This window comes from Falco naumanni, chromosome 13 (assembly GCF_017639655.2).
Source record: "Falco naumanni isolate bFalNau1 chromosome 13, bFalNau1.pat, whole genome shotgun sequence".
NCBI lineage: Eukaryota > Metazoa > Chordata > Aves > Falconiformes > Falconidae > Falco > Falco naumanni.
This window is the reverse complement of record NC_054066.1, coordinates 12,414,578-12,437,983: the sequence shown is the minus strand read 5'-3', so window position 1 is coordinate 12,437,983 and position 23,406 is coordinate 12,414,578. Positions and strand designations below refer to the sequence as shown.

Below are 23,406 nucleotides of genomic sequence, written 5' to 3'. Positions count from 1 at the left end.
GCTTTAACATCAAATACCACAGCAATGTGAGAGATATACGCAAGTTATTTCAGAACACTTGGAAGATAATAAGGAGACAAGTAGCAGCCTCTGTGGACTTATCAAGAGCAAATCATGTCAAACCAAATTATTTTCCTGTAGAACAAGGCAACAGATCTTGTGGATGGAACAGAATGAATGAACAGTTATTGTAACTGTTATCACAGGCAAGGCCTTTGGCACCACTTTCCATGACATTCTTATGCACAAGCTTAGCAAATTAATAAGAATGTTTCTTACGGTTGCAAAATTGGTTGGGAAAAAAGCCCAACCAAAAAGATGCTTAAGGAACAGTAAGTAGTATTTCAGTTCCAAATTGTAAGAATTTCACTGAGAGATGGCATTTAATGATAATCAGTAAAGAAAAGATGAACTTGTCTAATAAGTACAGCAGAGGTGTTTTGTCGCGGTGTGTGGAGGGCTCTGATGAACGAGTAACTGTAGAACAAGTAACCTTAAGGAGCAGATAGTTGTCAAACCACTTAATTCAAATATATGTAACAAAGCTTTTCATTTGTGTTACCACAGCGCCTGTAGGCTGTAGTAAACGTCAGCACCCACCGCTGTTAGGGGCTGCGAGGGAAATAAACGGGCTCGGTTCGGACGAAGGGGTCGCCCCTGGCGGGGCAGCAGGGGGAGCCGGTGCGGCACGGGAGCGGCGCTGCGCGGGGGGCGGCGCTGGCGGGGGCGGGGGTCGGCAGCGGGGTGCGTTCGGTTCCGTTCGCATCGCTCGGTATTTCTGCTCGTGATACAGCTTTCAGCCGTACGTGAAGCGTAGAGGTTTGTGAAAGTCGTAGCACTTCGTCCTGTACTCCGCGGTGGAGCTCTGGGAAGCCGTTAGCTACGGCAGGCTCGAGTACGGCGCTTTTGCAGAAGCAAGTGAATAGAAGGGCAGGGAATGGGGACTGGCTTCCTCGCTGGCTCTTAACTGATTAGAACAGATGCTGTCTGTAAATCAGAGGCAGTACAAACCCCCCAAAAGACTAGCAAACTATAAATAGATTTTTAAAAATCAGCGGTAGATAACCTCAATTGAGAAAATACACAGATTGGTTTGTTTTGGGTTTTTTTATTTTGCTTTTTTGTTTTGTTTTGGGTTTGGTTCTTTTTTTTTCAATATGAGAAATGACAGGATTGATTTTCAGGCTTTTCATCTGCCTCCACTTCGGTCTTAACAGAACTTTAAAGTAATTATCAGAAGATTACACTTGTGAAACAGCAAATAAGGAAGCGATGAATGTCCCGAACAAGGAGCATCTCTTCCAGCGTGCTTGCCCAGCCCAGGGCACCGCTCCGTCCCGGCGCCGGTGCCTAGTCATTTATCCCGGCCACGCCGAGCGGAGGCACTGCCCGGCCAGGAACGCCTACCGGGCCGCTCGTGAGCGCGGCTCCCGCTGCGAACCGCTGCGCCGGGTGCGCGGCGCCGGTCCCCGTGCCCTAGCAGCCGCTCGCCTGCCTGGGGGAGCCGGGGCGGAGGCGCAGCCCCGTCCGCTGCCACCGCGGCTCTAGCCGGGAAAGGACGCCGGCCCTGCTGCGCTCCGGGACGTGCCGCTCGGCCCGCGCGGGGCGCGCCCAGCCCGGCTGCCCGGGGCCCGGGGCCGGGGCGCGCTGCGGGCGGACGGCTGCCCCCTGCCGGGCGCGCCGCAGCACGGCGGCCGGCTCCTCCCCGCCCAGTCCCCGCCCGCACGTTGCCCGGGGAACGGGGGTAGGGAGCAGCCGGGCGGCCGCTGCCTCCGTCTCCTCCTTCTCTCCCCGCCGGTGCCCGCAGCGGAGCGGCACCCGCACCCGGACGCCCCGCCGCCATGCCCCGAGCCGCTCCGCTCCTCCTGCTGCTGCTGCTCGCCCTGGCTCAGCGCCGCGCCTGCCTCCCGGGGCTGGCCACCGCCGCGCCCCCCGGCCGGGACCCCTGCCTCAGCCAGCCCTGCCGCAATAACGGCACCTGCTCGCCTGTGCCGGCCCGAGGCCCCGCCGCGCCCCGCCGCCTCCAGCCGCTCCTGCCCCAGCCTCCGGCCGCCTACAGCTGCGCCTGCCCCGCGGGGGTCACCGGCACCTCCTGCCAGGTGAGGGGCGCGCCCCCCTCGGCTCCTCCCGCGGGACCTCCGCTTGGCGCCCGCCGCCCGCCCGGCGTCCTTGTGCCTGTCCCTGCCCTTGGGTGTCCCCGCTCGGTCCGCGGCCGGCTCCCGCCCGCCGCCGCGCCCCTACCCCGCCTGCGGGCGCCCCAGCCCCGCTCTGCCCCGGCCCGAGCCGGTGCCGGTGCCCGCTCCCCCGGCGCGCGGCCGCTCCCTCCCGCCAGCTCCTCGCGCTGCAGCCGGTGGTGCCGTTAGCGGCCGCCGCGGCTCTGCCCCGGCCGTGCCCAGGGGCTGGCGGCGGCTCCGCGCCGGTGGACGCGCGGAGCGGGTGCCGGTGCCGCCAGCGCCGGGCTTGGAGCCGTGCGGCGGGCGGGCCGCTCCGCCCGGGAGTGGCCCTCACGCCGGCCGTGACACGGACCGGGGGCTCGGTTCAGGGTGAACGAGGACGGGGCTGCGCTCAGCCGGTGCCTTCCAGCATCACCTCGGCACCGCAGCCACTCCCCACCGCCCGGTCCCGGCCATTTGTGTGGCGTTGGCTTGCCGGCAGGGGTGGGACGGGGACGGGGACGCACCGTGCCCCGGGGCCCCTCACCGGGGGGGCTGCCCGCGCCTCGGGCGGCGCCGGGCTGCGCTCGGTTCCGAGAGGTCAGAACGCTCCGAGCAGCGGTGGTGATCAGAGGCACGGAGCAGTTCATCTTTCTAACGTGCGTGGTCACGTTGGGATTTAATGTAGTAATAAACCGAATTTAATTATTGTCACGTGGAGATTGTAATCTTTTTTTTTTTTTTTTTTAAATCTCTGGTATTAAGGATTATAGTCTTTCTTATCGTGTTCAGAAATTCACAAAAACCTTAATCTTCCATCCCTTCCGATAAGGAAAAGCAGGTGCAGGGACAAAGAGGTTTGTACGGTACTTTCCTGACAGCAGCGTACAAAGGGCTGGATGGATTAGCTCCCATTTCTGTCAGTGCTCTCAGGTTTAGCTGGATCTGACATCGAAGCAAATGAATTCAAGTAAATTCGATCTGCTTTTTTTTTTTCTTTAATGTTCCTCGGTAACATAGTGTCTGAACTATACTGTTGAATCAATGAAAAGGGACAATACGTTTACTGAAGACTTAATGTGTAGGTGAGTATAAAAGTCATCATAAAGTAGGAGCGCTATGCACAGAGTTCTGTGCTTGCCTTAAAATGCCTCAGCTGATTCAGTATAACAATGAAAGTGAAAATATTTACGCTAATGAGATTCTGTAAAACCAGAGAGATGAAAGTGGATTTAAATAGATTTCTCCAGCTAATTTTAGGTTGTCCTCTTAGGAGTTTACTATGTTTCTATCACTACAAAGAGAGACAGAGCATGCTGCGTTTTTGCCTTTGTTTGTTGCTGTTAGATGTGTCTGAGATCCATGACTGAAAGATTAATGACCCTTTCCAGGACTCAGTACAATGAAACGCTTGCTAGCGCCGTAACTCTTGTGAAGTGTTGTGGTTGGGGAACTGGATTTAATTGTTTTTCTAACAAAAGAAATAGGCGGTATTTTCACAGCAGTTATGTTTTTTATTAACAAGTAAGAGGAGGCATACAGTGTCGTATATTTTGTTTCTTTTTATGAAATAATAAGTAGTGACCCTCGCAAGGAAAGCTGATAAATGAATGCCACTTCTAGCTATCATGTCAGCAGTTGAAGTATGGATGCCAGTTAGCTATGGGAAGTTAATATGGCTTTGAAACATAACTTAACTAGAGAACAGGTGTGTTTTTTAAAGGGCTAGTATAAATACAATATATCCATAGTTGACATTTTGCTCATTTTATTGAAATAGGAAATAAATATTGTACAAATGCATTAACTCTTGTGTTGCTCTGTCGTTCAGCCTAACAGCTTAACAAATGCCTAACGGCTTAAATTCCCACAAAGTAAGGTAAAAATCATAATGAATTCAACGATAATGAAGAGCTGTAAGGATTTAAAAATAACTATAAGGATTATTTTTTTCATATTCCTTAAGGGTTATGAGAAGACTATGGGTTAAATCAGGGGATCATTTGGATATATGTAGACACAAGGGCTTTTTGTCTTACTGCTGAGGTTGTTATTGAGCAGTTGGACTTGCAGAGGGGAATGCCAATAAGGGAAAAAAGAACAGGAATTATTACACTAAAATACTGAGATCATGGAAGGTAAGTTTGCAGTTTTGGAATTTGTGATGGAGCTGGAGTTCTTCCGGAGCCCCACCTTCTGAAAAGACAGAATTACTTTCATGTCACTTCTAGTAGTGAAGGCAATCTTTCACCAATTCGGCTCAGGTGTGTTGAAACACAGAATGAAAAAAAAAAAGGTTCAAAATGTGCCTACAAGTCAAGTGAAGTTGTAATGTAGAGTGATTGCAGTCAAAACTGGAGATTGCCACTGAAGTTTTTACTGTAACTGGTTTTGATGCACTTGTCATTTTTTTATTCTTTTCCCATGCCAGCACCAACATCGGCATTGCATGCACATGAGATACTTCTAAAAGTTCAGAGCTTTCCTATCACCAAGTGATACATTTCATTTGGACATAAGCCAATTCCATGATCTTATAATTGCTTTAGTAACTCGTTATTTATTTAACAACAGAAATTGTAGGTCCTCTTACTATATCCATCCCATGAATTATGCATGTGTATATATCTCACATTACAGTTAGAATATACTTTGTTTTGCAAACTTCAGGTTTGTTTTTTTATGGCTTGTTTGGTTTCACATTGTGGGATGTTGCTCTAATTTAACTCAATTCCTCTTCATGGTTGTGATTTCCCCCCCCACTTCTCTTTACCATGCTTCTCATCTCTGTAAAGAAGAAATAGACTTAATGTGTTGAAGTATCTTAAACTTTACTGTGAGAGAAGAAATCACATGTATTCCCAAGGAAATTGTACAAAAATTATAGAGAACTCAATGGCCTTTCTGCAGGAATTTGAACTTGGCCAATTCTCAGCTTTATCCTGAAAGAATTTGACAAAATAAATTGAGATGACCTGAGTATGAGATATTAAGTTCCCTAATGTCATGGTTTAACCCCAGCTGGTAATTGAGCACCACACAGCCGCTCGCTCACTCTCCCCTCACCCACAAAGATGAGGAGGAGACTTCGAAAGGAATGTAAAACTCAAGGGGTGAGATAAGAACAATTTAATAATTGAACTAGAACAAAAATGAAAGAACAATGATAACAATGACGACAATAACAGTTATAATGAAAAAGGGAAGGAAAAGAATAACATCCAGAGGGAAACACATGGTTCACAATGCAACAGCTCACCATCTGCCCACTGGTGCCCAGCCAGTCCCTGAGCAATGATCTGCCCGTCCCAGCCAACCCCCAGGCATGGAGTTGTTCATATACCAGGCATGACATCCCATGCTATGGAATACCTCTTTGGATAGTTCAGGACAGCTGACCTGGTGGTGTGCCCTCCCAATTCCTTGTGCCCCTCCAGCCTTTTTGCTGGCAAGGCCTGAGGAACTGAAAAGTCTCACATCAAAGCCAAAACACGGCCCCGCACTAGCTCCTAAGAAGATATTGAAGTCCATCCCAAATGAAACCAGGACACCTAAACTTTATAGTCTCTAAATTTTTACTTATGTTTTACTTTGATAAGCAATCTTTAACCTTTATTTCTAACAACTAGTCTAATGACTAGTCTGTTTTTTTGTAATGACATGTATTATCCAATAAAACTGTTTTTCTTTATCAGGGAAGTTTTATGTAAAAATTGATCGGTGTTAGTGCCCTATGAAATAATTTTAGAGACATAAGGTACAAAATTGCAAAATAAGAAATGAAAAATGTCACAATTTGCTTAAAACCACAGAATCTGAACTTAGATACTTGCATTAAATTGCATTATATTTATTTGGTTCCATGCTAGTGCTAACTTCATTAAAAGACATAATTTCATTAAAAGTTAATATTTTAAAATATTGTTATGTATGCTTTGTTTTAGTTGCTGCTTTTGTTTTTGTTTTTATTTTTTTCTTCCCTCCTTTGATAATTTTCCCTCATTCTTTTCTTTGGTGCTTTTTAATATGCTCTTAATTGTTGTATAGATTGTGTCAGTAATCAAAACTAGAATACAAGTAGTATCCGAGCATACTGAACCAGCATTCTGACTTTGCAGCAGTTCTCTTCCATATGGTCTGATCAGTGATGACTGGATGTTCCGCTTACTTCTGAGCATGACATAGGAGCCACTGATGTAATAGCATTTTTGAGTTAGTACTGAAATTATTATTTTAGTGGCAAAAAGATCTCTTTGGTCTTAGGGAGGATATGTTATGTTCACTCCAATGGCTACTTTTCCATACCTACAGTGGAAAATATTTTTTTTAAATGTAACTGTGGACAGCTTGTTTTAAATGGAGTGTTAGAAAGGTGTCACGTGGGTTTAAAGAAGTCAAGGAAAGAACTGATAATATAAAAACTAATACAGATGGATGGTAGATTAACTTTTAAGTTTTGTTCTTAGAATGATTATTATTTTTTTATTTCCCCTCCTGAATTTCTGCCTGATTATGTTTTCTTTTGTTCTCTCCCTTTTATGGTACTTGTGAATGCCAGATGAATTTATTCTTGTCTTTGATCATGGTATTTGAACATGTGTATACTGTACTGCAGCGATTCCATTCTTTTGCTCTGTGTCCCCTGCTTCTATTTTTTTTATGCTGTGTTGGGGTTTTGTTTCTTTTTCTTTGAATTTCTGTCCTCAGTAGATTTCTGATAATGTGCTGTTTAATGCTGAATATGGAAATCCAGGGGTAGTAAACTGCTGTTCAAAGAAAGGTTACTGTTTCTTGACTCAGTGGTGTAATACCTCAGAGTAAGTGGTACAGAGTTTTTCATTGTCCAGGTTATTTAGGTTGCACTGGACAGTGCTATGTAAAAGAACATCCTTTAATCAAACTGCTAAATCACCTTCGTGTCAGTATCCTGATTAAATCTTCACAAGATCCTGTTTTCTGTTAAGTGCGTATATCCCTTCTGAAAGGTCTCTAAAGAATCCTTGAATTCACAATGAATTCTCTAGGATGTTTTAAATGGTATTTTTTTCATTAATGAAGAGTATACTCTTTTATCTTTAATAAGAATAAATTGTATAGTTAGCAGATGCCCTGGAGTTTTCTTGTTTTGTTTGGATGTAGTTTAGCCTGAGTTCTGAGGTACCATGTCATTTCCTGCTGACTAACTGCTAACTCTTGTAGTGCTTTCAAGTTGCAGAATTTAAATATTTGCATTGATATATATATATACTGTGTGTGAGAAGAGGCTGTGAGAGCTCTGTTTTTCTTGGAGAAGAGGAGGCTAAGGGGGAACTAAATGCCATTCTCAGCTGCCAGATGGGTGGTCATAGGAGCAAGACTTCTGAGATGTGGTCAGTGAAAGGACAAGAGGTGACACGCATGTTATAGTAGGGGAAGTTCCAGTTAAATCTAAGGAAAAAAAATAATTCCTCACAATGATGGTGGTCAAGCACAGGAATGGGAACTTAGAACAGTTGTGGAATCTCCATCCATCCTTGGAGATTAGGAGCTTGAGTAGCCAAGGCCCCAAGCACCTTGACCTAGTATTAGCCTTGGCCAGAGCAGAGCTTGAACCGGTCCCTCAGGTCCCTTCCAGCCAAGACCATCCTATGCATCTGTCCTGTAATTCTGTATACACATACACATCTGTGTGTGTGGTTATGTTTTTGGTTTTGGTTGTTTTTTTTTTTTCCCCTAGAGTTTGCATTTGACTATTACTCTTGTCCTGTTCCTACCTCCCCTTTGCTGGATATTTCAATTATTTCCGTATTATTATAGGTATATGTTTAACATCAAGTCTAGACTGTACTTGGAAGCTGACAAACTTGTGCAGTGCAAATAGGAGTTCTAAGATGGCAACATCGCTATTAGATATCTGAAAAATCTGTAGTATTAATTTCAGGCTACTTTGTTTACAGCTCCTTTAGTCACGAATCGGTATACCCACATTTCATAGACATTGTTGAGGATATTTTTTCTTCAAGTAACAGTTTGGCATGTCACACAGAACTGAAGGGTATTACTTGTTTTCAATGAGTTTTTTTGTGACCTGCAAGTGAAGTATTGTTGAGGTGCCTCATGATCTCCACGGTTGCAGTGGAACTGATGAAGTTCTGCAGTATGGTGATGTGAGGTATCAAATATGGGGAACATTAGCGCAGAATAAATGAATGTGAAAAATAGTTTCTCCACCCCATTTATTTTAGCTATTATAACATCTGTTTTCTCTAAATGTAGTAGAAATATATTTCCAGTCAGAATTTTAAGCTTTTCAAATTAGCATCTTGCCTTGAAGCATATAATGTAAAAATATGCAGGAGAACTATAATTCAGCAATTTCCAAAGCAGTCAATAAAGAATTGTGCTGTGATTTTTGCCATGGGAGCTAAACAAATTTAGTCTAAATTTCTGTAGAATAAAACTGGAATAATGTAATAGCCCAAACTGTCCCAATTATATAAGTGGTTATTATTTGGATATCTGCACACTAACCTCGGTGAATCTTTGTATTCTGTCTTTCAATGTCTGGAAATACTCCTGTTAAATCTGTTCAAAATAGCTCTTTTTAAATGCTAGTCAGGTCATTACATAGTGCAAATTATTTGGTTCTGAAAAATTCCATCATGTAAGTGGAAGTTTCAGGTATTGGTTTTAATAATTTTTTGTAATTAAAGTTTGTAAAGAGAAGGACCAGGTGTAAAGCAACCAAATAATAGTAGAAGATATGCTATACTAAGATGCTTCAGCTTTTTCATATGCTGTATTTCATTGCAGTTTTTGTTCTTTGATCTGAGAGACTTTGCAATGCTATCTGTTTAAAAACTAGTATTGTTTCACTTTCCTTTGAAATACGTAACTCAATGTTGTCATTTGTGTGTGTGTAGCCCTGGAAATCCTCTTTATCGGAGCAGGTTTCCCATATACTAGGAGAATACCTTATACTGAATACAAGATAAGAAACAACAGACTATGGATGGGAAAACAAACAAACAAGAATATTGCTTAAAGTACTGGAATTGTATGACTTGATTCAGTATTACAGGAGGTAGAAATGCTCCCCTCTTTTTGAGAACTCTCATAAAATCTTCTACATATTGCCTTTCTGAGAAGTACATGCCTTGAGATCAATAATTTCAGAAGTGGCATTTAGCAGGATTTCAGCTTGATCATGAGACCAAAAATCTTAGAAGATGATGCAAGAAATTCCATTTTAATAGGCAGACATGAGTCTGCTGAAAATAGTATCCACTGAACTGTAAACATAGGTTGATATTTGTTGGGATTTGGGTTTTTTTGGTACTTGCTCTCATAACTTACTCTGTTCTTGTTAAATATCAAGTCCCTCATTTATTTCTAGTAACTCTTTGGCTGTGATAATTTGTGTTCCAATTAATCCCACAGATTAATTGCATGAAAACCATGAGTTTATTAGTTTTTATTTTCTTTCTTATTTTCTTATGTCCGTGTTGCATATTTTTCCCTCTTAACAGTTATACCACTCTTCCCTCCCTGTGCATGTAGTGAATATTTTTCTTTTCTGTGGTGTCCTTTCTGAGCTGAATAGATTGAGCAAATAACAATGTCCCTGTTGGTTGCTGGTTAATCTCAATATAGTCTGTTTTGAACAATGCTAAATCCCATTTTTTTATGTATGCTGAGAGATTACCTGTTCTTTTGACAACTGCATTATAGTGAAGGCTTCAATAATATCCACTTTACTTTTTTTTTTTTTTTAACTTTTGGTTGATATAGGTGAACTGAACTCATCAATTTACCTGTCAGATTGTGGTGTGGTGATCCCCGAATGAAAGCATCCATATTTAAAGTGTATTCATGTCAATTGAAAGTATGTGTTTGGCAAGAGTAGGGCTAATTTCCTTAAAAATTTCTTAGTGGCATTTAAGTCAAAATCTGAAGGTAAAAGCAGTTTAGTATGTGCATTTGACATTGTAGAGCATAATTTATTAAGCCTTTAATTGGTTCTCTGGTTTTTAAGAAAAAAACGGTTTGGTTCAACTTATTGTTCTGTATGGTTTTGCCAACGTATATGTTACAGGAATAATGTAAATGGTGAAATAAGCGTCCTCTGGAGAGAAACTTGTCACTCATCAATATGAGCTATACAAACCACCAATTATAATTGTATTACTAGGAAAAAGCTCTGAAACTGCAATTGTTGCAATTTTCCAACAGCTTTGTAACAGTAGAAATGCACATTGAGATATACAATGAGAGAAGTAATATTTGCTTGATAAGAAAACTCTTTAATTTGTTCTATTGGTTGGGTGTAATCTCCTACAAAGAACTCCTCTTGCATTCAAATGCTCTTTTGTATGCCACATATGTAACGTCTTTGAGTTCAGGAACTCATATCACTGCCCCACATTATTTTTCAAGTTTGCAGTGTTTTTTTTTTTAAAAAAAATTACAGACCATAGTAAGTGTAACATACTGTACTAATTAGCATTATATTCTGCTGTAAACCTGAAAAAATAGCTGTAAACTTTATAAAAAGGTCTGGAAGTTATACATCCTGACTAGGAATGGGGGTATCAAGGCTTGGTGCTTGGAATGCTGACTGCCTTGCTGAGTCACTCTTACTACATTCTTATTTAAATTTCTCTTCTATAAATTCAGATAATCCTGGGTGTTCTAAAGGTTAATTTGTGAGTGTGTATGGAGGCTTTAAGAATGTTAGATGAAAAGCACTTTATAAGGAAGCATAGTATTGAAATACCAGAATCTGAATTACATGTCAGTGGCCTACCAGAATGTATTTACCTTGTAAGGAAAAAAGCCTTCTTATTCAAAGAAAAACCCACCACACACACAAAAAACCCCCTCACACCACACAACCCCCAAAAAAACCCCAAAAACCCAACCAAAAGAAAAAAAAATATCCATTTAGACTATTTCTTTGTCTGGCAAATATTCAGGCTAGCAGTCTACAGATTAATTTATTTTCATACTGTTCTTTCCCACTGGAAGCAGGGGCAATAGATCAATGACCAGTATTTCGAAGACTTCTGTAGCAAAGGTGTTTTGTGAACAAGGTGCTCTTGAATAAGTTAAGAACGGGATTCAATTTGACTGTGAAAGTAGGGTTGTTATACTGAGATAAGGTCACTGAATGTTAATGATTTTGGGAGCTTTGTTGTACTTCATGTATTGGTTACAACAGCAACTGTATTGTCAGTTTGAGAAGACCTTTGTGCATCTTCAGGAACAGTAGCTGTAAAAAGAGTAACAGGATATGGCTCCTTTTCTTTACAACAAGCCTCATTTTCAGTCTAGGTTGCCCTTATGTGCTGCTTTGTAATGGGCCTAATAAAGGTGAAGTTTGTTGTTGACAAATGCACAAGAGAAGGAATAATTTCAGCTAACCATGTATATTCTAAATGAACTGTGATTATCTGGGGGGAAGACCCGTATGTTCTGATAGCAGTATGTTGAATAATCCTCGTTGAGCCTGAGTGCTCAAAATGCAAATAATTTCAAGATTTGCAGATAATGTCACAAGAGAACAGAAGCTGTTTGCGAATGCTGTTCCCTTCTATGAATGAATAGCACTTAATCCCCTGAAATCAAGTTCAGGTAACTTTACTTACAAGATAGAGAGGGCAGAAATAGATATGACCCAGAGAAAGGGCAGCAGAAGTGATTAGTAGATGTGGAAAGATATGAATAACCTGGGAGAAACAACTTGTTCACTTTTATACAGAGACAAACAAGAAGAGTCTGAATAAAAGGTAATCTTAAGACAAGGACAGTGCTTCAAAAAAACCCCACAACAGGTATGAGACATCAGCTAATGTGGCTAAGGGAAATATAGGGACAGTTTTCTGTAATTTTCCAGACATAGTATGTTGCTGTGATCTCCATTTGAAGTATTTGGATAGCGTCATTTGTCCATAACGACAGTTAGGTATCACCATGAACTATATGGCAATTGTCATGTTTGTTATTCAGCCCTCATGGTTTGTGCTTTAAATTCAGCAAATCTGTAATAATGCATGCAAATTTTATTTGTATTTTCATTAAAAAAAAATTAACAGATGTATTGTTTTTTTTCTACGGAAGAAATTAGGCATTATTTGATATTTTTATCAATATGATAATATTATTTGATAATAAGAAATTATCAAAATCAAATTAATGAGTGAACCTCAGAAACCTAATACATGGCTTAGCTTTCATACAGACTTAGCAGTCTATTAATAACTTGTGACTGACTACATACATGTACTTCTATTGTACTAATTTTCAGGCAAATATAACCGAGCATTATTAAGCAGAACAAGGTAAAGATCGCCATGTAGAAGTTCAATTAACTTAAGAGCTAAGTAACTTTTGTGTTGATAGTCCTAATTCTGCTGTCTGGTTGCAAGAGAGCTGTTTTCTGGCATTTGTTGTCACTATGGAACACCAAGGTTATGTTCCTGTATGTAGGGATCTGAGAAACTTTCTCATTTGAGAATGCCTTTGAATTTCAATGAGTTGAATTACGTGAGGTTTACTGACATAGGTAGGGTCTGTAAGACCAGATACTTGATTAATTCTTTTTAAGGCTACAGTGTACTGTGTGATGATGGCATATGTGACAACTGAAGAAAATGGTGTTGAGTCCCCTGGGAAATTAACATGTTTAATTGAAGGAAGGACAAATTGACTTAATTTACATAACTGTAACAGGACTCTAATGTTAAAATTTCCCTAACTACTGGCTCTTGAAAGTAATGGAAAGTTACTGGGTTGATGTTACAGAAATTCTTAATAATCTTTCTGAGGGTGTGGCAGGATCTGGCTTCTATAGAGCATGCTAAAAATGTGGAACATCTTCTTTTAAGGGCTGCTTGAGACTCCACTATGCCATCTCTTAAAGGTGAAATAAACTCATAGTAATTTCTCTGTCTATAAAAATAATAAATATAAGTTTAGAATTAGTTATTTTGGTAACCATTTGTGCTTGGGTTTCTTGGTGCTCCTGAAATGCAGCAAAGAAATTACCTAAGTGGAATGATTGCAGAAGGAAGGCCAGCTTCTGAAAGCCTTTCTCCCCAGTCAGCTAGCTTCCCTTGTGACACAAAATTTTAACTCTTTCTGCAGGTGAGTGAGAAAGAATGGATTAACAGTTCCAGTGAATCTGCCTTTTCACAAAGGCCTGCCTAAGAAAAGCACGATAGATTTATCAGTTACAGGTATAATTATCCAGTCCTGCTAGCAGTAGCATGCAGCAAATCAGGGTATGGGCCAAAACCTCACTATATTTGATTTAGGATTATGGAGGATTTTCTGTTAGCATGACATATTAGTGAGTGAGTGATTTAACCATATTTTATGTTCATATTAGATAATCTGTTGAAGGATACTCTGGAATAACAGCTGTGCTAGCAAACCTTATTGTGTAAGTCATGTATAGCAAACACAAATGTAGCATCTTAGTTGATTTCTGTATGATGTATATGCTTTTCGCTTTGTAATCAGTACTGCAGCAGCTTCCAACTTGGATTTCTAGTTCTAAGGATGACATTTTCTTTTCCAAAATATACTTACATCCAGTTCTGGTCTGTGTTCTCAGATTTTCTAGGTTCCTTGCCTAGGGTGTGTAAGCAGCTCATAAGCTCTGAGAGCTGCTGGCTGGTAGAAGCACTTCCAAGCTCCTTGACACTAAGTAGGGCAGTTTTGTGAAGCTGAGAAGTCTTGAGACCTTGTCATGGTTTAACCTCAGCCAGCACAGTAAGCACTACACAACTGCTCACTCAGCCTCCCTGCCTCCCTTGGTGGGATGGGGAAGAGAATCAGAAGAGTGCAAGAGAAAACTCATGGGTTGAGTCAAAGGCAGTTTAATGGCTAAAGCAAAAGTGACACCTGCAAGCAGAGCAAACCAAGGAATTAATTCACTACTGCCCATCAGCAGGCAGGTGTTCAGCCGTCTCCAGGAAAGCAGGGCTCCATCATATGTAGTAGTTACTTGGAAAGACAAATGCCATGACTCTGAACTCCTCCCACTTCCTCCTTCTTTCTCCAGTTTATATGCTGAGCATGATGTCATATGGTCTGGAATATCCCTGTGGTCAGTTGGGGCCAGCTGTCCTGGCTGTGTCCCCCTCCCAACCTCTTGTGTACCCCCAGCCTATGTGCTGGTGGGGTGAGGAGCAGAAAAGGCCTTGACACTGTATAACCACTGCTCAGCAGTAACTAAAATATCCCTGTGTTCTCAACACTGTTTTCAGCACAAATCCAGAACATAGCCCCGTACTAGCTACTGTGAAGAAAATTAACTCCACCCAAGCCAAAACCAGCACAGAGCTTCAAGTTATCCCAGCCTTCTTATGGCTTTGAAATTCTGTGCAGTGACTCCGAGAGTGGGGCTGCAGCTCAGGGCTGCAAGGTGCTTTGCTGTGCTCCCAGATCTTCAAGCACAGCACTAGTGCTGCAGTAGGGAGGGTACGTTCACCAGAAAGCTTCCATCAGAAACATGTCTGTGATTTGGCCTCCTCTGATCAGAGGTGCCAGCACAAAGCTCTTTTTATTCAATTAACTGTTACTTTCTGATAACCCCAATGTTTCAGTCAGAAGTTTCTACCAACTGTAAGAAGTGTGGTATAGTGGTACCTAGTAGCAAAAGTTCCCAGGTATTTAATTATGTATTGATTTAGATGTTAACATTGCCATTATCTAATCTACTTTTGGAGAGAATTGTAAAACTTTACAGTATCAGCTGTTGATCTGCTCAGTTTATTTTTCTCTGTCTTTTTAAAATAACACAGATGGGGTTGTCTGTGTTTTTTCAAGGGAATTGTAAAGGTATTAGGTTGATTTTGAAAAACTTTAATATACGGATACATAAAAGCAAGACTGCAAAGATCTGGGTCTAAATATTTGCTACCTGCGTAATGTTCATGTTAATGATGCTTTTAGTGTTAATGCTACACTAAAGTTGAATTGTGATGGCTTATGTGTGTTGACTGTGGGGTACAACTATGTAAGTATGTGTACGTAAATACGTGTCTTGAAGTAGCTGATGCTCTGCAAGCTCATCTCCTGTTTTATCCTGTAGTAACTTGCCTGTTTGTTTATGGAAATAAACATCAATGAAACTAATTCCTAAGGTCTAAAAATGTTGCCGTCTGGAATTGGGATGAACAAACACATCACCTTTTTGGCAGAGTGAGATGATGTAGTTTTTGTCTATTTCTTACGTTGGAACCTGTGGTTTACTTTGTTTAGTAAAGTATTTAGTTACATTTTTCCATACTCTCTCTATCCAAAGCATATTTTTTCAATGCACCAAATTATTTTTTGTCCTATACATCTCGAGCTACCTTAATAATCCAACTGGTTTTCAGTTACTGACCTTCACTGTTCGCTCTTTTTTTCCTTCTTCCCAGTGTATTAACAAAAAATGTCACATGGGAAAGTTGCTGATGGAGCTTGTATCCCTTATTTCAGGATAATTTACTTTTTTTCTAAAGACAATAGTGTCAAACCCAGAGGAAACAACAGCTGATGTAGGGGTGTTTGAGTGTGGAAACTAATTTGGTTGCAGTCATTGAATTGTGGGATGAGTAGAATAGTAAGTTATTCAGAGTCCCTTTAGACCTCATGAAATAAATGGGATGAAGAAGAGTATAAAATGTAATACTGTGTGTTTGCATTTCTTTACTTAAGACATGAAATATAGGCAGCATCAGGAAAAAAAAAGGAAAAAGTTAAACTTTACAGTTTGACTATTAAGCTTGTATAACAGATAAGCTGAAATATTCACCATAGATATTCATAATAGAATGAGGAAATCAATATATTCAGACTCATGTTCTGGAATGTGTGAATTCTAGGTCTGTGGAATGTGGCCGTGTTCTGGAATTTGGCAGTTGTAGCAGCTTTGATTTAATATACAAAATATTCTCTGAGAAAGGGAAGTGCGCATTGCCGTGTTTGCTGGTTTGGAAAGGGAGAACTGGGCTACGGTCTCTGGTGGGTTGACCTTGGGTGGGACACCAGGTGCCCACCAAGCTGCTCCATCACTCCCCTCCTCAGCAGAATGTGTGTCTGTGTGGGATGATAAGATAAAAAAACCAACTTGGGTCAAGATGAAGGCAGTTTAATGAAAGTAATGGCAAAAATCATGCATGCCGAAGCAAAGGAAAACAAAAGATGTTATTCTCTACTTCCTATTAGCAGGTGATGTTTGGCCACTTCCCAGGAAGCAGGGCTTCAGTATATGCATAGTGGTTGCTCCACAAGACAAATGCAGATAACGAATGCCTTGCCCTTCCTCCTCCTTTCTCTTAGCTTTTATATCTGAGCAGATGTCATATGGTATGGAATATCCTGTTGGTTAATTTGGATCAGCTGTCCAGGCTATGTCCCCTCCCAAGTTCTTGCCCATCTCCAGCCTACTGGGCTGTTCCCGAACCACCAAGCTGCCCTTGCCTTTGACCTTCACAATGTCTGGAATAATTCTGAGTATTCTAGCTAGATGAGTAGATACCACACTGACCAATAATGATCATTAGAAGGCAATCTATTTGAAATAATTTCTATCTATGTTTTCCTGGTTTTGTTCTGCCTTTATATATCTGTGCAATTCCCCGTTCGTTCAATGCATAGGCATCTGTTCAATGCCCAATATTCTTTTCACCAGTAGTTGCAGGAATGTGATTTCTGTAGCTTCTGCTGATGTCTTTTAATGCAGAGTTGCATAAATAAAGTTAACTTCTAAAAATAATTTTTATTTTCTTTTTAGCCAAAGAGGATTCAGATGCCAAAAAAGCCTGATAGCTTCTTTTCTTGCTTGAATTGCATTTCAATGGCACTGTGGGATTTTCATTTCAGTACTGCCAGTTCTTTAGGTATAAGCAGAAATGATAGTTGGTTTGAATTTTCTGTGTCTCAGCTAGGTGAATTGACATAAGGTATCTCAAACAATTTGACTGTTGGCCTTTTCTTCAGCACCTGCCTGTATTCCAGGTCCAAATAAATGCATTAATGATGCTGCATAGTCTTCCAGGTGTCATTCTCACTCTCATGGGTATGAAAGGACTATGAATGTCTGCATTCCTATTATATGTTATGTACAGTTCAAGTTCATTCAGCAACCCAAATTATTTTTACAGTTGTCTGTATGGATTTCTAAGTTTTACTTCCTCTTTCGACAGCATTGTTCTGTAATACAGAAGCAGGCATAATTAGACATCTGTCACAGGATTTCACAAGAATAGAAATAGAACTAATTTTTGGCATCAGGGTGTGAACTGAAATGTACAAAGAGGAGAGAGTTTAGAGAAAAAATAGTAAATTTTATTTGCTGATAACTTTCCAAATATAATAATATTTTATTATTCTTTTTTTTTTTCCTGTAGCAAATTTGATTTGCATCTCCGTAGTGAATCTAGAGAATTAATGAGAGCAGTCCAGTTAGTTTTCATTAGACAAATTATGGGCTTTTCATAGGTGAAATATTATTGTTCAGCAGTAGTAACTACAGCAGTGACTTAACACTGTCAGAAATGTTTCCCAACTTTTTAGTTCTGAAGAATTTAGTAAAATTTGCTAAGCACTTGACAAATTTAGTAGATTTCTCTGCCTTTGAGTATCTACTGAACCCTGTCCAATTTTATGTAATGCTGTTATTTCAGAAGGGGTTTTAGGTCTTTATCTTTTTTAGATCTTATTTTCACTTTGGCCAATGACTAGTGTAGAAGTTGCATGCCTTTTGGGTAAGGTCATAGCGCATAGTCATCTGCATCAAGTCGGAAGTGGGAGTGAATTGCATTTATTCTTATTCCAGATCAAATGAAATGATTCTTCTTGAAAATACCTTGTTTCTCTACAATTCCTTTCCGTGAAATATGCTGGGGTTCTGTCTTTATCATTTTTCACTGCCAATAATTTTTGGTTTTATCAATTAGACTGAGTTTTTGAGGGACTAAGGCCTTAAATGAGTTTTTCTAGATGCTGTTGCACCTTGGCAATTGTTCTACTGTTTCTGTTTTGTTCTGGAAATGTATTTCTGGAGCAAGTAGATGGCTTCTATCAACAAGTTAGCTGAGGAGAATGGCTCATACAGGAAAGAAGGAGTTGTACCCGTAAATCCTATGAAGCACAGAGGCATCATTGTGAACAGATTTGTTTTCAGTGTTTTACTGTTAAAGTGAAAATGCTTTGTGGAAAATCAGGTGACAAAAGTACTGTGCGTCTCTTACTAGTGTTGCAATTCAGCTCCTTACTCTGTTTTAACTAACTAAACCATATAGTAACTTCCTTATCTTTCTATAATTGAGATAACTCAGTGTATCTTGGTAGTGCAAGTAAAATCTGAGGTTCAATTTTTTGGATGTTTTTTGGAATAGATTTTGAGTTATCTATTGTTGGAACTGTGTAACAGTAACTTCTTCCTAGCAATGTTTTAAATAGTTATCTACAGTGATACATTTGAGTGTAACAATTTTGCTAGTCTACCATCATTAATGTGTATGTATAAATACACTAAAAATGGTGCGCCAACTGTGGTTTAATTTTTTGACAGCGGGTAGTGGTGCTGCTGACATTCTTAAAGAAGGTTATTTCTCATTAACAGTCTGTTATGCCCAGATTGTCCAGGTGCTCTGAAATTACTTGATTTCAGCAGTGCAGCTCAGAGGCCTTGCTCTGAATCCTTGATACATTTGCTGTGCTTTATACATGTGGTAAGCGCAGTTTGTTCTAGCTACCTATGTCTTTTATGCTTTCACTGTGCATTGCTATAGGGTGAGTTGTATGTCTGATTGTATGTGAAGATGAAAGATTTGATATGACTCAAGACAAGATGAATGAAGGAGGAAAGAAATGTCTGCTATGCAGGCATATTTAGATTCATAATTAAAGATGGTTTCTGTTACTTTCAGCTGATTGTGGGTTGGGTCAATAGTCTGCAACAGTGATCAATATCTGCAAGATCATATTGGTGGTCAATTCATACAAAGCAGTTCTGGCTACAAATAATTAATAGATGTAGGAAAAAATCCTGCCTCCAACCTGTTTTTTTTCTTCCTTGCCTCCTGCCTGATCTGTGTACATTGTCTTTTTGATCTAAAGGTTTGGAAACTTGTATTGCAAGGTTTGACTTATAATCTGCCCTAGAAATTTTCTCAAAATTTTTTCCTCAACATCACAAGCTTCTGTATCTCTATAATGTTGGAAAAAACCCAAAGCGTTCACACTCCACTCTGCAAATCACCTGATATTATGAGAATAATGTAGATCTTCAGACCACAAAATGGCTCTGTAATTTTCATTTCAAATATAGTACAAACTTTCAAGTACAACCTAACAATATGGTGACCTTTTAGAGCTCATGGAGGTACTCTTCAGAGCTGGTAAGTAATGTAGTTTTTACCCTGCTGATACTAATTTACTTTCATTATAGTCCATTTCAGATTTATTCTAGTTTTTTTAGTATATGATTTAGAAATCTAGTGCATTTTTGTCCTCCTGTATTTAGTTGTGGCAAGTTCTCAGTTTGGTCCCCCTTTTATTTTTACTTTTCCTACTTAACCTTGTCACAGGATGTTATTCCAGTGAATTGTTTATCTAGTTCATCTTAAATTCTGTTAATTTTCAATATCTTGAAATGTTCCCTTGTGTAGACTATAAACTTCTAGGATGCTTAGTAATGGTTAAAACTCTTCTCATTATAACAAATGGTTTTCCTTCTGTGGTAACAAGCACACCAAGTGCACATCTTATTTTTTATTTTATTGTGGGTTTTTATTTGTGCACCTGTGACAATGCAAAGGGTCTGCTTTCTTCTACAGGTTAATTCATTTAACCTCCTCCTTTCCTTGTACATGTTTTGGGGGGAGGGAAGTGTTAACAGAAGGGCTGAAACTGGAGTAGGACATCTTTGGACAAAATCTTTCTTCTGCTAGTAGTCAATTTCCTTTACCTTTATTATTGGGGTAATAGCATACTCCGCATGGAAGAAAACTCCGGGGTACTGATGAGGATCACGTGGAGTCATCTACACATTTGTCTGTGTAGAGCTGAGCTTTATTTAGAATGGTTAATGCTGATCAGAAGCTAACAAAGCTCCTGACTCCCTGCCAGCTCCATGCACAATTACTCTGGTCCCTGGAGTGTGGTGCTGAGGCACTGCAGCTGACGAGTAATGCACCATCATGCCAGAATTAACCCTGCTGAGCCAGCTCCAATGTTTTCCCCATCTGTAGTCTGCTTATTTTCCACCCTGAAAAATCTGCTAACAACCGAAAGCTGAATGTAGTCATCAAATTGTCCACGTGAAATTCCTCTTATTTTGTACAAATATGAACCAGTTCTAGTTTTGTGTCCTAGGAGACTTCACAGAATGCTCTTTACTAATTACAGTAACATACAGATGCAGAAATATTTTTCTGCTCATTGTTCCCTGGCTGCCAGGTCAACTCACTATAAAGTTTGATGCACATCCAGCTTTCTCTCAGCTGATTGCCTGCAAATTACAAAAGTCAATATTTTGAATGTCAGCAAATCACCTTTTCTGGACTTGGTTGAAGTCAAGAAACTTCTTGTGGGAGTTGGGTTTTGCAAATGTAAATGGAATTTTTGGAAATAAGAATCCAGAATTGTATGTGTTTCTCCTTGGCCCCCTGGATCCCATGCCATCATTGATTTCTGTAACTTGGTCTGCTACACAGTATGAGCCTTCTCCAGGAGAATGTCCTTAAAATCATGTGTGTGTCATCTGAAAATAAGTCAGTTTTGGTGTATGACTGCTCTACCAGCTTCACTGTTGGTAGATCAGGGACACAGTTTTATGGAAAAGGTAGACCTTGTTCAATTCTCCGTTCCTCTGCCATTGAATTTATTGGAGGTATCTGGATTGTTGAAGTGTTTTGGAACAGGAATTTTGAATGGGCTGTGAAAGCAATCATGTAGATTCACAAAGTGTATCTTAGCATTTTTTTATTAATTAACAAATCAGAAATGCCTCACAACTTTTAAACAAAACATGTAAAATTTAGTAATCAGGATATGTATATGTAAGATGTAACTAATTAGGCAAATAACTTTGTATAGGTATGATGGGTCTGCCTTGATAACAAAAGGTTTTGAACTTGATGTAATAGCTGTAGTAATAAAAAAATCATTCTTAATGGTTATCAGCCACTGAATGTCATCTCTTCTTTACGAAAGCATATTAAAACTAGAAGTTAAAAATACAATTCAGCACATTTTAAAAGCCATGGCTTCGTAATTGCATAGTTTTGCAGTTGATGTCTTTCGATTTATACATCAGTTACTATCATAGCAATGTGGTGTCTTGGTTTACTTTGACAGGACCTCCTGCTTCAACTTCTATGTCAGTTCAGCTCCTTGTCCAACTCGTAAGGCTAGTAGAAGAGTCCATTAATATCAGTTTTGAGGCTGGTGCTCTGACAGACTTTGAGGTTTCTATCTGGCAAAATTACCCTTGCATTTCAATAACAAATGTCTATGAGATTGTGCTAAAGTATGTCCTACTCATTAAAGGTCTTTGTCTCCTTAAAATTAACCTAAAAAATTCAGGTTTCATTCTGAATGTGGATAGCTGATTATTTGCAAGTACATCTGTTTATCTGGCTTCTAAAATTTAAATGATTTTATTAAGTAAAACTGTTGTTGCATTACAGTGAAAAGTACTGAATGGTGAGCATTGTTCCATTTATCTTGAATCAAAATTCAGCTCTGTTTCTTAGAAATTCAGAATCATCTTATTCCTGTAATAAGCATACTATTTTATCCCTCTTTCCATTTTGTGCATATTTGTAATTCTGAAAACCAACATATTTCTTTTGCTGTTGGAAATAGATCTATATGGTGATAAAAAGTGACAAAAACAATTGTTTTTTTTCCAGAGAAATCCTTTTGCACTGGACAAGTAAATAATGTATATTCTTATCTTGCACCAATTTTCTTTGGGGAAAGTACTGGTGCTTTCTCAACTGAATGGCTGAATGCTTAGCTGATTTTTTTAAGAATTAAATCAACTTTCTTAGTTGTAATCCATGGTTTGGAAGAATTATTTATATTCTTGTTACTGTTTGTAATGCTCTGGATATATAGCCATTCATAAAGTAACTGTTCTTGCAGTCTTAAAATATGCTTAACAAGGCATTACTTTTATATTGGTGGTCCAGAAGTATAAATGTGTGCCTTGTTTGTAGATGTATTTTAAACCCTCAGATCAAAGGAATGTTGAAAAGTAAGTTTTACATGCTTGCTTTATTTCAGAAGACAGACTGCATGATTTCAAACTGCATGGGTCCAGTTGAGAATCATTGCTTTATTTTAGTAGTTTTTCCTAGGGTTCTGAAAGAATGGAAACAAATCAGCACGTCTGGGTCTTAATTGTTTGAATCATCCAGGCACTGATCGATGTACATTCAAAGCAATTAAACACCATCAGTGTGAAGTCTGTTTATACAGCTTTGATGTAAGATCTGGAGAAGAACCTAAAATAGTAAAATCTAATACTAGAGAACGTATAACAGAAAGACAATGCTATGGAACAATTCTTTACCAAGAGGGATTCCCAAACTGCACACAGATGTCTTGTTATTATGTAAGATAATACTAAATTGCTAATAGTGAACAGGCTCACATCAATTTTTGTAGACTCATTGGTATTCAAAATTTAGTTAGGCTATGGTCTTTGATGCTCCTCTGGTACGGCAGGAGCACCAATCCTGCCTAAGCTCTCTGAGGTAAAACCATTACCCGCCTGGTTAGCAGGGACCGTATGTGGATTCAACAGCAAATTAATGTCTGTGGTTGAATCTGTCACCTGCCAGGAAAGAGGACCCATGGCTAAAATCCCACGGGTAAGGGTTGGAAAATGAACTCTTCCCATCAGCGGGAGAGAAGGGCAGCGTTAAGAGGACTATGGACTCCGCACCTATGGTGTGCGCCAGTGGCAGCCGGGCTGCCTGGGCCACTGCCTCTGCCCTTCAGCCTCGACAAGGCCGCCCGTTGCTAAGCGACCGCGGGCGAGGCCTCTGACCTTGGCCTGCTGCTGCACAGCGCTGTCCTGAGGGAGCCGGGCAATCGGAGGCAACGGAAGCGCCGCGCTGGTTGTGATAAATCAGTGATGAACAAAAGGTTTCACTCTAGGAAATATTTTGATCTGTAGACACAAATTCTCGTCTCATTGCAATGCCATCTGCACCCTTTCTTTCTGCTTGCTGGAAATATCCTCACTGCACTATTTGCATTT

General features: G+C 40.1%; 1 protein-coding gene across 1 annotated transcript in view; it reads left to right on the top strand.

Moving 5' to 3' along the window:
* The first annotated feature begins 1,732 nt into the window (after window positions 1–1,732).
* DNER (delta/notch like EGF repeat containing) overlaps window positions 1,733–23,406 on the top strand; it is a 139,070-nt gene continuing 117,396 nt past the window's right edge. The window contains exon 1 of the mRNA XM_040613353.1: window positions 1,733–2,099. Within this exon, the coding sequence (XP_040469287.1) occupies window positions 1,842–2,099 (258 nt within the window). The 5' untranslated portion in view covers window positions 1,733–1,841. The remainder of the gene's footprint in view (window positions 2,100–23,406) is intronic.